This window comes from Aspergillus thermomutatus, assembly GCF_002237265.1.
Source record: "Aspergillus thermomutatus strain HMR AF 39 chromosome Unknown NODE_27, whole genome shotgun sequence".
Classification (NCBI taxonomy): domain Eukaryota; kingdom Fungi; phylum Ascomycota; class Eurotiomycetes; order Eurotiales; family Aspergillaceae; genus Aspergillus; species Aspergillus thermomutatus.
The window spans coordinates 155,033-169,486 of record NW_020798075.1 but is presented as its reverse complement, the minus strand read 5'-3'; the positions used below and the strand labels follow the sequence as shown (position 1 = coordinate 169,486).

The window sequence follows — 14,454 nt, the reverse complement described above, 5'->3', positions numbered from 1 at the left end:
AGAGTCCCATTGCAAAGCCAGTCTCATCAAAGTTCCAGATATCATCCTCATGGATGCCATATTCTTGAATCGCCTCATGCACAATTGCAAACCACTGTTTTATCACCTTTGGATCCTCCTGCTTTGCACGTTGGTATGTAATCCTCCGGTTATATCGTGTGCAAAGGGCTGGATGGCGTTTAATAAACTTATATGCCCAGTTGACACCAATGGTTGCGGTAGGATCCCGTGTACGCTCATGGAGTAAGATCTGCGCCATTCCACGCAGGAACTCTGGTCGAATTGAAAAGCCCCGTTTATCTGCATCTAGCAGACGCTTGGTAAGAACTTCTTCTTCCAGGGCTGTTAATTTATGGCCATTAGCACGTGTTTCTGAGCGTGGTTTTCTTCCATTAAGGCGAGCGCGAAGGGTAGGCTCAGGCACGCTAAAGGTCTCTGCAGCGCTCAGTACTGATTTAATTTTTTTATTCTTAATGGCTGCAATTGCCATTTGTATCCGATTTTCTTGAGATAAAGGCATTTTTAATAATAGTGGTGATAAAACAACGCGTTGAAGAAAGGAAGTGGGTGGCGTAGGGAGAAATTCGTCGCTCGGTGGTATTCGTCGCTCGGTGGTTGATTACGTTATCAATCGAGTTCCCACGGAAGCACTGCGTCCCAAACTCCATGCCTGCATACAGATACCCACCCGCCTCACAGGCTGCCTGGCACTTCTCCACCGTGTTCCCCGCGATATTATACGAGACGGCCAGCGTGCGCGCCTTGGTCGAGTCGGAATAGCAGCCCAGACTCTGCCAGATGGGCACGACGACGTACAGGCTGAGCGCGTTGGAGCCACCGCAGACCTGAGACCCATCCGCCGGACATGCGACGTTACACTGCGACGCGGAGACCGCGGCGCCGTTGTTCATGATGGCCGTGCCGCAGAAGCATTGCGTTCCGAACTCCATCCCGGCGTAGAGGAAGCCGGCCTGGGCGCAGGCGGCCTGGCATTTCGGCACCGTGTTGCCCGAGATGAGGATGGAGGTGTTGATGGTCCGGTGGGTTGTGTCGTCCGAGTAGCAGCCGAGGCTTCGCCAGCGGAGGGTCGTGTCGATGCCGCAGACGCCGTAGCCTGTTTGGCAGCCTGCGCCGCAGTAGACGGGTTCGCTGCCGCAGTAGCCGAATTGGCTGCAGCAGTCGCCGAAGAGGCTGCCGGCGCAGGTGGCGCTTCCGTTGTAGGCGCCGCAGAGTCCGTCGAGGGAGACGGATTGTCTGGGGGCGATTGCGTTCTATCATATATCGGGGTACATGTTAGTGATCTTTCTCCTGGTCGCATGATGTCACGGGGTTGCTGAACGTAGCGCATGATGTGGAGATGCAGCTCGGCGGACAGGTGAGTTGTTCATCTACCGACTACAACGACTGCAGGAGCTAACCGGACCTGCCTCGCGAAGAACCCTAGGATATCGAATCTCACGACCCCGAGGGTATCCGGCCGCTCCACCCCGCTCGGATCCCTCCGGTCAGACGAGGTGCAGAAACCGGGCATGCTCTCCCCTCCCGTGCGTGGTGCGCTGGACGAGAAGCAGGCGATCTACAGCAAGGCAGTGGCGCTGGAGGAAGGGGAGGAGGAAGACGCCCCGGACCTGGAGCAGAATGCTGCCCCGAGGCCGGCGCTGCGGGCCCATGCGATCAAGATCAGCTTGGCGATTATGCTGGTCATCTTGACGCAGTCCCTGGGGGTGGCGCGGGTGAGTTCGTTTCCATCTTTGGGATGAGGTATCTGGCTAATCTTGGGTGGGCAGCTGCTAAATGAGTACCAGTGGGATGGAGGATACACACGGTTTGCGCTGGTAGAACCGATTGGAGATGGTTGAGAGATGTAGACTGACGATGCTATAGGTTGTTACCATCCCACCGCTCGCTCTGTTCTCGCTGGTGAGACGCACTGCCTCTGTGCTGAAGCTAAACCACTGGATCGAGCTAACACAGCCAGTTCTTCTTCATCGTGTTGGTCACCAGCGTCTTCCAGCTATTCCTCCCCGCGGGATTCTGTCTGAAGAACTCCAAGTACCACTCTGGTCAGTACTCCATGAAACTTCTACTGGAAAATATCTCTCACCTAATACACACCAGCTATCAAGCCGAATCCAAAAGCTCACCGGGACTACGAGCTGCCCCATATCACCATCCAGATGCCTGTCTACAAGGAAGGCCTGAAAGGGTAAGTCAACCACCACCCTGGATTCAAGCAATTACTGACGAGACAGTGTCATCGTTCCGACTATGATGAGCGTCCTCGCTGCAGTCCAGTACTACGAGGAACAAGGCGGGACCGCATCCGTCTTCGTCAACGACGACGGCATGCAAGTGATCCAGCCCGAGCTGGCAGAAGCGAGAAAACAGTACTACCGCGAAAACGGGATCGGGTATACTGCCCGTTCTCCCAACAAGAAAACAGCAGTCAAGAAGAGCCGAGGGGCCTTTGGGCTCTTTTGGAAGGACAAACCCGTGCCAGCCGGGGAGGAGAGTTCCCAAGCGGAAGAAGAGGGTGGTCCTCCGACGCCGCAGGCACTGGCAAATAAGATCGGGTTCGAGCGCAAGGGGAAGTTTAAGAAGGCGAGTAATATGAACTACGGACTGGCTTTTTCGGTTCGTGTTGAGGGTGAAATGGCTCGTCTGATGCAAGGGGAGGCCGAACGGCGGGGATGTGCGGTTGACGATCTGACGGTGGAAGACGATGAGCGACTCTATCAACAGGCGTTGGATGCTATACTTGCTGCTGATGAGGGCCGTACCTGTAAGAACGCTGCAGAGACGCGTTGGATTCCACTGACATCACTCGCAGGGGCCGAAGGGAACATTCGTATCGGGGAGTTGATCTTGCTGTAAGTCAAGGACCCTTGGGCGGGGATTCTCACTGACATGTACAGAATCGACTGTAATACTCGTGTGCCGGTGGACTGTCTGCTCTATGGTGCCCTGGAGATGCACGAGAGCCCCGAGGTCGCCATTCTCCAGCACGGATCTGGCGTTATGCAGGTGGTCCATAATCTGTTCGAAAATGGCAGTGAGTATCAGGCTCTCCTTGCCACTCCACAATCCATTCTGGGATTCTGACCCATCAGTTACATACTTTACCAACGTCATCTACACGGCCATCAAATACGGCGTCGGGTCCGGCGACGTGTCTCCGTTTGTCGGCCACAATGCATTTCTCCGGTGGAAAGCACTGCAAAGCATCGAGTTCGTCGATCCATCCGACGGGCTGACCAAGTGGTGGTCTGACGCGCACGTCTCGGAGGACTTTGATATCAGTCTCCGGCTGCAGATGCAGGGGATGGTGGTGCGGCTGGCGACGTACCACAACGGGGAGTTCAAGGAAGGGGTGTCGCTGACACTGTACGATGAGTTGACGCGGTGGGAGAAGTATGCCTATGGCTGTAACGAGCTGGTGTTCCATCCTTTGTCAGTAGCCATTACCTCAAGAAGCTGGATACGTGCAGCACTGACCGACGCAGTTATCAATGGTTCTACAAAGGACCTGTGACCCGGCTGTTCTTGCGGTTCCTCTAGAGCAATATGCCGGTGACGTCCAAGGTGACCATCGTCGCGTATATCTTCACCTGTAGGCCTCCCGCCCTTCCTTTCTCCACATGGCTAACAGACACAGACTACGCCATCGGCTCGGGCATGCTCCTCGCCACGGTAAACTACATCCTCCTCGGCCTCTTCGACTCGGACATCGACCACCTCTACCTCCCCTCCTGGGGCATCTGGTGCTCTCTCGTCGTCGTCTTCAACGGGTTTTCCTCTGTCGCCTTTAGCATGGTCCGCCACCAGCTGAAGGAGGAGACATTCTGGCGTGCCCTCCTCGACGCAGTCAAGTGGCTCCCCTTCCTGATCATCTACTTCGGCGGGATCAGCCTGAACTGCGCCAAGGCCATTCTGTGCCATGCTTTCAGCATCAATCTCGAGTGGGCGTCCACGGCCAAGGAGATGGGGCCGACGGGATTCTACATCGGGATGGACAAGATGGTGAGGCGGTTCAAGTGGACGTGGGCAATCTGTCTGGTTCTTGCGGGAGGTAGGCTGATGATCTGGTAAATGCACATGCACAAACAAGTAAGCTGACTTGGTAGTGATGATCTACTTTGCGGTTGGGGCGCCTTGGGGGTGGACGATTACTCCGGGGCCTTATTCGACAGCGAATGTGGCGATTGCGCTCTTGGCTATCCAGATCTGCTCGGCGAGTTTTCTTCCATTCTTTCTGGGATTGAATTGATGCCGTGGCGTCGGAGATCTTTGTGAATTGAACGCAATGAGAGTATCATGGAATCTTAGAGCTTGCTATACACACGATGACTTTACCATCAAAGTTCAAGCAGAGACTAGTCGAGGCGTAACCCAAAATAGATCCGGGACAGTCAATGAGATGCTTTCTCTTTCTTAATGTACCGTCGCTCGCCCAAGGTTGATTGATCTGTAAGTGGTCAAGTCGCGGTGAGGATGAATGGCTGCCGGTGTGGCCCAATTTCCGCGTGGATGGAGCTGGCCTGGCGGTTGAATTTATGTCTTTGCTAGATCATTAGGGGCGGTACAGGGTATTTGAGTGACCAACTCGGTTCGATCCAGAAGTAGACACAACACTCTTGGTGATGGCAGCCAGGGATGAGCAATGACCTATGCACAGGTTCATGCGATCACAGGTTGCAACGAGGTTGCCAGTCTAGTTTCCTGGTTCATGACGGCGCCAGTGGCCTAGGCTTGGAGCAATCGCTTGCTAGAGTTGGCCGGAATGTCAATCTTCTCTGTGTCCCCGAATATACACTCTGTCGGCCACCGAATCCAACCAAGGTGCTCCTCTCGCAGAGAGGCGTGGATTCCCGACAGAACATGCTCATCCCACCCCGTCATCAGCCACGAGGATTGCATGTACTTGAAAAGAATAGCCCAGTAGGCCAGGATGGCCAGCGCAAGCGCATCCTTCACCTCCAGCAACCCGACGAATCGCTCCGAAAGCCGATATATCCACCCAATAACCATAGGCATCAAATTCACCCCATGCTCCCCGGCGCCTCTCATCCGATATACCTCGTCAAAGGTATCTTGCAGACTATCCAAGGCAGAATCGTACATCTCCGTGACCCCGGTGTCGATCGTCTCCGCACGGATTAACCCCTGGACGCCCCGGATCCGGCCCTTATGCCGCTCCAGCTCGTCCGCCAGCTCCGAGTCCAACCGCGCCTCCCCTTCCAGCGCTTCAGGCGCCAACAGCCCGGAAAAGATCTCCGCACGCCTCGACTCCACAATCGATCTCACACCGCGCATGAGAACCAGCCACTCCGCCTGCCCGGTCTCGCTAAAAACGAGGAACTCGCCCGCGCGCGGCCCATGCCCAAAGTACACGAGGCAGATCAGCATGGCCGAGATGTAGATGTACTGGCAGTTCTCCTGGTTCAGGCTGGACAGCACGGTGGTCACGGAGCGCACGCCGAAGGTGAAATGGTCGTCTGCCTGTTTCAGGTAGTTAGCGCGCATGGCCGGCTGCTTGTGCGCCAGATGGAGGGCGGAGAGCGCGAGGATGAGATGCAAGATGGACGGGAAGGCGAAGCCCCATTGCGGGACGTGGATGTCCCAGAGGTGTTTGGGGTCGTGTCCGTCTGTCACGGTGCTGGCGGTTGAGGTGACAAAGTGGTGGAAGAGCTGCAGGTCTGCCAGGGAGATGCTCTCCAGAGGGGGAGGGGGAGCCGGTCCGCTGAGGACGACTGGACTAGATGGCTGTATGCTGGTGTCTGTGGTATTGGATGAGCCGGTCTCGACCTCGTATCTTGACTGTTTGAATCGATATTGTCGTCGCGAAGGTCGAGATGGTGCAGCTGATTCAGTGGCATAATCACAGATGACGGCATGCTGTCGACAATTGGTGCAGGTTGGCTTTTTCTCGTCGCACTGCTTGCATGTCAGTTTTTTGGCCATAGTTGTAAGAGTTGAGTACATTCATTCCAAAGATGACAAGAGAGAGGTCATGCAGGGAAAGCCACAACGGCAGCTTGACAGAAAGAAAAGTCGCCCTCACTTTAACTCGTCGCTTTTTACAAGTCTTGCAGCCCAGCCGGGATTTCTGATGTGTTCTACGCGAGCGAATCCGAAGACCTTGGTCGGTTTCCATCATGCTGGTGGTGACAGAGAAGGATGAGATGGATTACTTCGTATTCGTTTTGTCTTTGGCCCCTTTAGGCAGCAGAAATTAGCCGAGATGGACCAAATCCGGAATTCTGCTCATAGAACAGCAGTACGGAGTACCTCTCGTCGATCATAAAGGTAGAATCTGGAGAACGGAGTAGTTTCTAATGAAAAACCATCCAGTACTCGCAAAATGGCAACAGTAGATTTCTGTAGTTTAAAATTGTACTGGTCAATAAGGATGGAAGGGAAAAAAGAAAAGATGATGCGTTAGCTGGGAGTCGAACCCAGATCTATTGCTTGGAAGGCAATAATGCTAACCGCTACACCACTAACGCTGGTATGAAATATCGCACCAATTAAAATTTTATATTCCTAACAAAATTAGCAATGACTTCAGCAATTATGTTGAAGCTACATACAAACGATACAAGACGTCCTCAAGTTACCGGAACATAATACACTTCGCAGCCTACAAAAATGACGGTCGACTGATCTTTGTGAGGCATGTATAGCAATAGAAAGTCGTAGAGACTGCAATCGACCAGGCTGCGTGAAGAGATAGCCAATCCAATCTTCCAACCGGTGACAGTCAAATGCTTGCAATGACAAGCAATGGCTCGCTAAATTTAGGTGATCTGTGGCTGATTGGGTCCGAGTCCTATCATCCTATGTCAAAAGTTTCAGGACAAGCTCAAAAGATCCACCCGTATTCGTTCAAGAATTTCCCAAAAGGGTAATCTTGATCTACATCCATAGACATTGCAGGCATCAATCCGGTATATATGAGACCATCATGGGTCCCCGGGCTCCTTTCTCCTCGATTAACATCAATTCCTCAAAATCAAGTCACCATGGACTTTACATTCCACAACGGAACAAATGGCTCGTCGCCCTGGGTCGAATTCTACCCCTACGCCCCATCCGCCACAGCAGGATACGCCTTTATGGCCATCTTCGGAATCGCAACCGTCGTGCACATCATCCTCATGTTCCCTTATCACGCAGCCTACTTCATTCCCCTCGTTCTAGGGGGCATATGTCCGTCCACACCCATCCCATCCCTTCCATGCCAATGCTAAAACTAACCCTCCAGGCGAAACCTTCGGCTACTACGGCCGAGCATGGTCCCACCAAGACAGAACAGCAATCGGCTCCTGGGCCCTCCAGGAGATGCTCATCCTCTGCGCGCCCCCCTTCATCGCCGCAACCATCTACATGGTCCTCGGCCGCATCATCCGCGCCTTCGACGCCGAGCACCACTCCAGCATCCGCACCAAATGGCTGACGACCATCTTCGTCCTCAACGATGTCGTCTGCTTCCTGACGCAGATCGGGGGCGCGGGGGTGCAAGTTACCGGCGACGCGCATGTCATGGCTACCGGCAAGAAGGTCGTCCTGGTGGGATTGGTCCTCGCGCTGGTGGTGTTTGGGTTGTTCGTCTGGGTGGCGGCGAGGTTTCATCGGAGGCTTGATGCGGAGCGGGCTGTGGTGAGGGAGTGTCCCCGGCTGGGGTGGAAGAGGTACATGTGGGCGATTTATATCTCGTGCGGGATGTTGATGGTCAGGAACTTGGTGAGGACGATCCAGTTTGGGTCGGCGAAGGGGTCTCCCTTGAATACGGAGGAGGCGTATATCTATGTCTTTGATGCGGCGTTGATGGCCTGTTCGATGGGGGTGTTGATTGTCTGGCATCCGGGGAGATTGGTGTTGAGCGCTCAGAGGGCGACTAAAGCGAGTCAGATGTGTGCGCAGATGGAGAATAATTCGGCTGATATCCCATTGACGGGATATAGAGAGGTATAGGTCGATCTGATTCAAGCGAATAGTACTGTCCAGGTGTGCATCGTTTGGAGCTGATTCTATATGCCAAAAAGTGCTTAAAGCCCTTGCCTTGGATGATGGCTCATATTGAACTCGAAAAGTAAAATCTGAATTCAACGCTATGGATATCTCTATATGCATTTAATTCAACATGCGAGCTGGTCTATTTTCCAAAAACCTTGAAGCGGTCCTCAATGGGCAAGAAGGTCTTCTCGCCAGGCTCGCTGGTAGGGGTACCAAAGACCAGCTGGGCATCCAGCTTCCACGAGGCAGGGAGGTTCCAGGTCTTCTGCACCTGCTCGTCGATCAGAGGGCTGTAGTGCTGCAGGTTGGCACCGAAGCCTTCGGAGTGAAGCGCGGTCCAGACTATTCAGTGTTAGATGCGAACTCTTTGATGCTAGAGAGTCAAGAACGAAACCTACCGAGGTACTGCGACATGGCATTGGACTCGAGAGCAAAAGGATCGAACTTGTCAGCGTAGATGGCAAACTTCTCCTTGATAGGAGCGAGGGACTCGTAGTCGACGAAGAAGAGGACCTAGACCGTCAGTACGGACATCGTCAAGAGCAGAAAGCCAACCTACAGTTCCATAGGCCGCGCGGAAGGCGTTCAGCTTGGGCTTGGTGTGGTTCTCAAACATCTCCTTGGGGACATGGCCGGCAGCCACGAGGCCCTCCATGACGGTGATGGCAATGTCCCAGACCTTCTGGTGCTCCTCCTTGAGCAGGAGGACTACACGGGAGGTCTGAGTGTTGAAGGAGCTGGGGACGTGCAGGACGGCATCCTGGACGATGCGCTCAATGGCCTCGTCCGAGATGGGGCTCTCGGCCTTGAGGCCGTAGTAAGTGCGACGGGCCTTCGCCAGCTCCAGCAGAGTGGTGGTGGCGGGGTTCTTGAATTCGGGTTGAGTCGAGCCCATTTTGTTTTCTGTCTGCAAGTTTTATGTTTTGTCTGGGGGTCGATTAGGGGTTGACGTGAAGACTGTGATAGACAATGATAGACGATGATGATCTCTACTTCCCCTGTGCAGGAGATGGGTACTTATATCCCCCACCATCCACGCGCCCGCCATTTTTCTACTGACTTCTAGATATCTGCCTGTGGAGACTCCAAGGACGTATCCAGGGGTCGATAAAAGACTGTCTCTTTACTGAATCCATCGGCACATTTCCGTCATCAATGGCCAATTAAAATGCCCATCCATAGTTCCTCTGCGACTGGGCTACTATTTGTAAGCGGATTTACGGGATTACCAACGTACCTCTCACTTTACTGACCAATCAAGTTTCAATAGAAGACGCAGACTGAGAGAAGCCGTCCTCACGCGCACGTGCAATGGAGATACAAGCAATCAGTATGTCCCTTGGACAAGGTATGAATAGCTTCAATGTACTGCGTCTCTGAGCAGGTCCACAATAAGCATGACAATCCGTTTCGAGATCATGGCTGTTCCCCTCAAGTAATGAGGGGGGAAAAAAAGAAAAAAGATGAGACGATTGGCGCTGCCCGGAATCGAACCGGGGCTGGCACGGCCACAACGTGACGTCCTACCACTAGACCACAGCACCGGATTTTTGATTTTGCTTCCTTTACGTGCCATAGAATCCAGTTTTAGCTTAATGCCTCGTCAAGCACACTCGAGATCAGGCCAGTACGTTCCAGGCATTTTTGTTTGGTGGGAGAATGGTGCTTCATTGACGAGGTAATCATGGTATGATAATTCTGTTGTATTAGTACTTCCGGATGTCGTTGCAATGGTTGTCTTCCGGTTGGCATCACCGAAAACTAATAGTTATATATTTTAGAGCGGAATGTACTCGGCAGAGAGACCCAATTTTCCAGCATAAAGGCGTCAATGAGGCAATAAGCGACAGGTGCAAGAATCAGGTAAACACTCCCCGAAGTATTGTTAAGTTACCCGAAACACGATGCATCAATGGCATCTGAGAACAAGTGCATAGAAGTGGTTAAGCCTGGCAGGGTGATATGCATCGCAGCTTTGGCCTGACAGGGCAGGCGCTTAAAATGATAGTAATGTTTTTAAGAAATGCACACAGATGCAATGGATGCAACCTGATCAAGCCTTCAATAAGTGAGTGGTCAACTTTTTATATGCCTTGACACCCTCCAGGAGCTCGTCAATTGTAATCTGCTCGTTCTCTCCATGGGCTACGAGGATTGAACCAGGGCCGTATAGGTACTTTTTATGATCTCCCTTGAATCGAGGGACATCCGTTCCATATGACACCGGTGCTGTTTCGAAACCTGGTAATCCGTTAGCAGGATCCAGAGAAAGGTATGGGTTGACAACCTTCGACGTCATGATCAAGCAACGTCTCCGGATACTCGAACTTGAATTCCAGCCTGACATGTGGATGCTTCCCAACAACCTCTGACACGATCCTCCTGCACTCGGCCATGTCAGTCGCTACACGGACGGCGCAGAGTGCCGTGCTGGAAGCCGGGACGATGTTATAGCTCACGCCTCCTTCAATCTTGCCGATGTTGAACGTCGACGGACCCAGTAACGACGACTCGGGGAATTTAGTACTCAAGAACTCATTCAGGACTTCGACCAGGGCGGTATTGGCGTTGATGCCGTGATGAGGGTATCCCGAGTGACTGAAAAGAATTAGCCTCCAGTCCTAGTATATAAAGACGTAAGCAGAACCTACCAAGTCTTCCCCTCCCCGATCAACTCAAACACCAAATGCCCCTTATGTCCAACGACCAATTTCCCCTCGGTCGGCTCCCCAAAAACCACCCCCTCGAACTTCAAATCGTGATCGTTCGCTGCAATCATCCCCGGACCCCCCTTCTCCTCGCCCACGACAAACAACAAACCAACATCGCCCTCCTTGACCCCTCCCTCCGCGCGCAGCTCCTCAAGCGCACAGATTTGCGCAGCCATGGGACCTTTATCGTCGCACGCGCCGCGGCCGTAGATGGTCGAACCTTCGACACGCAGCGGGATATGCGGCGGGACGGTGTCCATGTGCGCGGAGAGACAGGCTCTCACCCTGCGTGTGGAGCCTATGTAGGCGTAGACATTTTCGCGGGTCGAGCCTGGGGCGATGGGGATGCGTTCGACGGTGTAGCCGAGGGTGGAGAGGTGGTTGTCGAGCCACAGGGCGATGTCTTGTTCGTGTTCGCTGGTGCTGGGGACCTGGATGAGGGTTTTGAGGAGGGTAACCACAGGAGCTTCGGACATTGCGTTATATCTACCTTTGGCAATTGATGCTCAAAATGAGTGGGTGTAATCTCTGCTATGGCGGACAGTAGAGGCTGGTGCGGGGACTGGAAGTTGCTGGTGCGGGGAAATTTCGTCATATGTTATCGATCAGGATAGTACGGAGTAGATGATAACACAATACACGATCCGAGCATGCAGAAAAGAATCAGGATCCCCGTCGGAGATTGCCGGTGGTCAGTAACAAAAGAAGGAAAAGATGGACACTCGTGGCTGAAACTCGCATTGTGCTTGGTGGATTTCTTTCTGCTGTTGATTGTTGATTTACCCCGCCACTATCGTGGATCTCTCAGTATTTATATTGCTTCACGCCTCTTTCTTCCTAGGAAATCAGACCAATTTGTACAGTACTCATCATGGCCTCTCTTTCTCTCGAACCTCGAGATGAGCTCGATACCACTGAGCAGCGTATCTTCGACATCCTCAATGACTATCTTCAGCCCTCTAGCACAATCCCTCCCAGCGAGGCTGCGCAAGCTCTCGATGCCTTGACTCCAAAGGCCTCGGCACAAGAAGAGGACTCTGACCTGGAGTCATTCCTCTGGTCCATATGGGGAACTGTCATCGATATTGCCAAACAAGTTCCTCACGATCATCCCTCGCAAGACCGACTAGTAGACCTGATCCATGCTCTGACCGAATTACCGCCAACAACAGTGTCAATCTGGGGTGTAAGTGTCTTCACCTCCTGAAGCAAAATCTACTGACAATCCAGTCCGAAACCCGCCTGTGGAAAGACCTGCCCATCCTCGGACCCAGCCTGAGAGAAGACTGGAATCGTGCGTACCTCTTTCCGATAATAGTGCTACCATGCTAACCGTCCAAGCACCCACATATACCAAATCCAACGGACAAGCCATCACCGAATGGATCAACCTACATGCCTTCACCGCGCGTCTGATGAGCAAATGCGACCCATCTCTTTCTCTCTTTGCCGTGTGGAGTCTGCGGTCGGGATTGGAAGAGGAGCTATCGGACTGCGAACTCGACGGGGAAGTTGCTGCGGCAGCTATGTGGATGGTGTACGGTGGAGAGAGCATGTTCACTCAGCTGGCGGACACGGTGCAAGACGAGGAGAAGGAACGCATGATGAAGCCTGGGACTCTGTATAGCGGACAGGGACAGTTGTGCCTGGAGCGGTGGCAGTTTTGGAAGCGGCGGTTTGGGGAGATGAGCGAACAAATCCAGGTCAATGGCGAGACAAAGGGGGCGATTCGGCTGGCCAGGGAGAAGATGGAGATGATTGAGCAGTAGTCTCCTCACTTAGAGCAGTACCAGTTGGCGCTTGCGCATGACTGGCTCTAGACTTTTGAGATAAGCTTAAATCATGACACTGTCGGATCCATAGGTGAAGGCCGTTAGAATGTCTCAGCCGGATGGCGTATCAGCGTCATGAGAGACAACTCCAGTATGATATACACAAGCCGGATAGGGGTATGCAAGACTGCAATCGCGGAGATTCCCCGAAGCTGTGGAGACCTGTACATCATCACGGAAATACGGATATAAATCTCCACTGGCATCGATCATCTCATCTTTTCCATATGTGCAATGGCTAAATCCGAGACTGCAGCAAATTCTTCTCGGATCGGATGAAGTCTTGCATCTCCATTCTCCATTCTACCCTCAATGAATCGTTTCCTCAGCCCGAAATAACTCAAGATGAGTGACACCGAGGTCGAGGACGGCCTAGATCTCCAACAGACGCGATCGGGCTGGTCCATCGCCGAAAGCCTCTCCCCACTGCGGGAAACGGTCTTCATCTTCGTGATATGCATGGCCCAATTCATGACACAGGCCGGGCTGGGTAGCCAGCTGGCCCCGCTGACCATCATCGGGGACGCCTTCAACATAACCGACAATGGCATTCTCAGCTGGTTCGTTGCGGGCTACTCCCTGACGGTGGGCACCTTCATCCTCTTCTTCGGCCGCTGTGGCGACTGCTTCGGCTACCACACCATGTTCGTGATCGGGTTCGTCTGGTTCGGGGTCTGGTCCATGGTCGCCGGCGTCAGCGTGTACAGCAACTACGTGCTGTTCATCTTTGCGCGCACAGCGCAGGGCCTCGGCCCCGCGATGCTCCTCCCGAACGGACTGGCGATCCTGGGCGCGACGTACCGCCCCGGCCCGAAGAAAGACATGATCTTCGCGATCTTCGGCGCGACGGCGCCCAACGGCGCCATCATCGGCGCGGTCTTCGCCGCGCTGTTCAGCCAGCTGGCCTGGTGGCCGTGGACGTTCTGGGCGAATGCGATCGTCTGCCTGGTGCTGGCCGGGCTGGGGTGGGCCGTGATCCCGCGCATCCGGCACGAGCGCGAGAAGCACAGCATGACCCTGCGCGAGTGGATGCAGGAGCTGGACGTCGTGGGCGCGTGTCTTGGCGTCGGGGGCCTGATCCTCGTCAACGTGGCGTGGAACCAGGCGCCCATCGCCGGCTGGCCGACGCCGTATGTGTTTGTGCTGCTGATTGTCGGGGCGGGGCTCCTGGGCCTCTTCTTCGGGTGGGAGCTGCGCGTCGCGGCGAAACCGCTCATCCCGTTCCATGCGTTGACGCCGGATGTCTCCTTCGTCCTGGGCTGCGTCGCCTGCGGCTGGGCCAGCTTCGGCATCTGGACGTACTACCTCTGGTTGTTCCTCGAGCATGTCCGCGACGCGCCGCCGTTGCTTGCGGCGGCGCAGTTCGTGCCGCCGGGGGTCTCGGGCTTGCTGGCCTCGTTCACGACGGGGTACCTGATGAGTCGGATCCGGCCGGGCTGGATCATGTTGTTTGCCATGGTGGCGTTCACGCTGGGGAATGTCTTTGTCGCGATAGCCCCGGTGCATCAGACGTACTGGGCGCTGATCTTTGTTTCGCTGGTGGTGATGCCGTGGGGCATGGACATGTCGTTTCCCGCGAGCACGGTGCTGCTGTCGAATGCGGTGGAGCGCCGCCACCAGGGCATTGCGGCTTCCCTGGTCACGACGGTGGTGAACTACAGTATCTCGTTGGGACTGGGGTTTGCTGGGACGGTCGAGGTACATGTCAACCATGGCGGGAAGACGTTCCATGACATGTTGCTGGGATATCGCGGGGCCTTGTACATGGGGATCGGGCTGGGAGGGCTGGGAGTGGCCGTGAGTGTGATTTACCTGGTCAAGAGTCTCCTGAAAAAGGAGCCACAGGGCGAAAAAAGTGGATAGCTGTTCTTATAGACATAGATAGAGCATTAATA

At 54.1% G+C, this 14,454-nt stretch overlaps 7 protein-coding genes across 7 annotated transcripts; 4 read left to right on the top strand and 3 right to left on the bottom strand.

Moving 5' to 3' along the window:
* Positions 1-666: 666 nt before the first annotated feature.
* CDV56_109291 (uncharacterized protein) lies at positions 667-4,267 on the top strand (the record flags this gene model as incomplete). The annotated part of the gene is made up of 14 exons (XM_026762910.1): positions 667-753; positions 819-1,296; positions 1,344-1,375; positions 1,437-1,733; positions 1,806-1,835; positions 1,885-1,920; positions 1,979-2,063; positions 2,119-2,206; positions 2,253-2,782; positions 2,831-2,870; positions 2,916-3,052; positions 3,111-3,450; positions 3,561-4,069; positions 4,125-4,267. 14 exons carry the CDS (start codon positions 667-669, stop codon positions 4,265-4,267), a joined length of 2,832 nt encoding a protein of 943 aa, XP_026617245.1.
* A 476-nt stretch (positions 4,268-4,743) lies between these two features.
* CDV56_109272 (Zn(II)2Cys6 transcription factor) lies at positions 4,744-5,961 on the bottom strand (the record flags this gene model as incomplete). The annotated part of the gene is made up of 1 exon (XM_026762891.1): positions 4,744-5,961. The coding sequence occupies one exon, from the start codon at positions 5,959-5,961 to the stop codon at positions 4,744-4,746; it is 1,218 nt and encodes a 405-aa protein (XP_026617244.1).
* A 1,061-nt stretch (positions 5,962-7,022) lies between these two features.
* Positions 7,023-7,974, top strand: CDV56_109253 (RTA1 domain-containing protein; the record flags this gene model as incomplete). Its single annotated transcript, XM_026762872.1, has 2 exons — positions 7,023-7,209; positions 7,265-7,974. The coding sequence occupies 2 exons, from the start codon at positions 7,023-7,025 to the stop codon at positions 7,972-7,974; spliced, it is 897 nt and encodes a 298-aa protein (XP_026617243.1).
* Positions 7,975-8,155: 181 nt separating this feature from the next.
* Positions 8,156-8,911, bottom strand: CDV56_109241 (uncharacterized protein; the record flags this gene model as incomplete). The annotated part of the gene is made up of 3 exons (XM_026762860.1): positions 8,156-8,358; positions 8,415-8,529; positions 8,576-8,911. The coding sequence occupies 3 exons, from the start codon at positions 8,909-8,911 to the stop codon at positions 8,156-8,158; spliced, it is 654 nt and encodes a 217-aa protein (XP_026617242.1).
* A 1,158-nt stretch (positions 8,912-10,069) lies between these two features.
* Positions 10,070-11,203, bottom strand: CDV56_109221 (M20 family metallopeptidase; the record flags this gene model as incomplete). Its single annotated transcript, XM_026762840.1, has 3 exons — positions 10,070-10,257; positions 10,304-10,614; positions 10,668-11,203. The coding sequence occupies 3 exons, from the start codon at positions 11,201-11,203 to the stop codon at positions 10,070-10,072; spliced, it is 1,035 nt and encodes a 344-aa protein (XP_026617241.1).
* Positions 11,204-11,598: 395 nt separating this feature from the next.
* On the top strand, positions 11,599-12,496 carry CDV56_109210 (DUF3632 domain-containing protein; the record flags this gene model as incomplete). Its single annotated transcript, XM_026762829.1, has 3 exons — positions 11,599-11,913; positions 11,958-12,021; positions 12,069-12,496. 3 exons carry the CDS (start codon positions 11,599-11,601, stop codon positions 12,494-12,496), a joined length of 807 nt encoding a protein of 268 aa, XP_026617240.1.
* Positions 12,497-12,904: 408 nt separating this feature from the next.
* Positions 12,905-14,422, top strand: CDV56_109186 (MFS transporter; the record flags this gene model as incomplete). Its single annotated transcript, XM_026762805.1, has 1 exon — positions 12,905-14,422. One exon carries the CDS (start codon positions 12,905-12,907, stop codon positions 14,420-14,422), a length of 1,518 nt encoding a protein of 505 aa, XP_026617239.1.
* Positions 14,423-14,454: the final 32 nt, after the last annotated feature.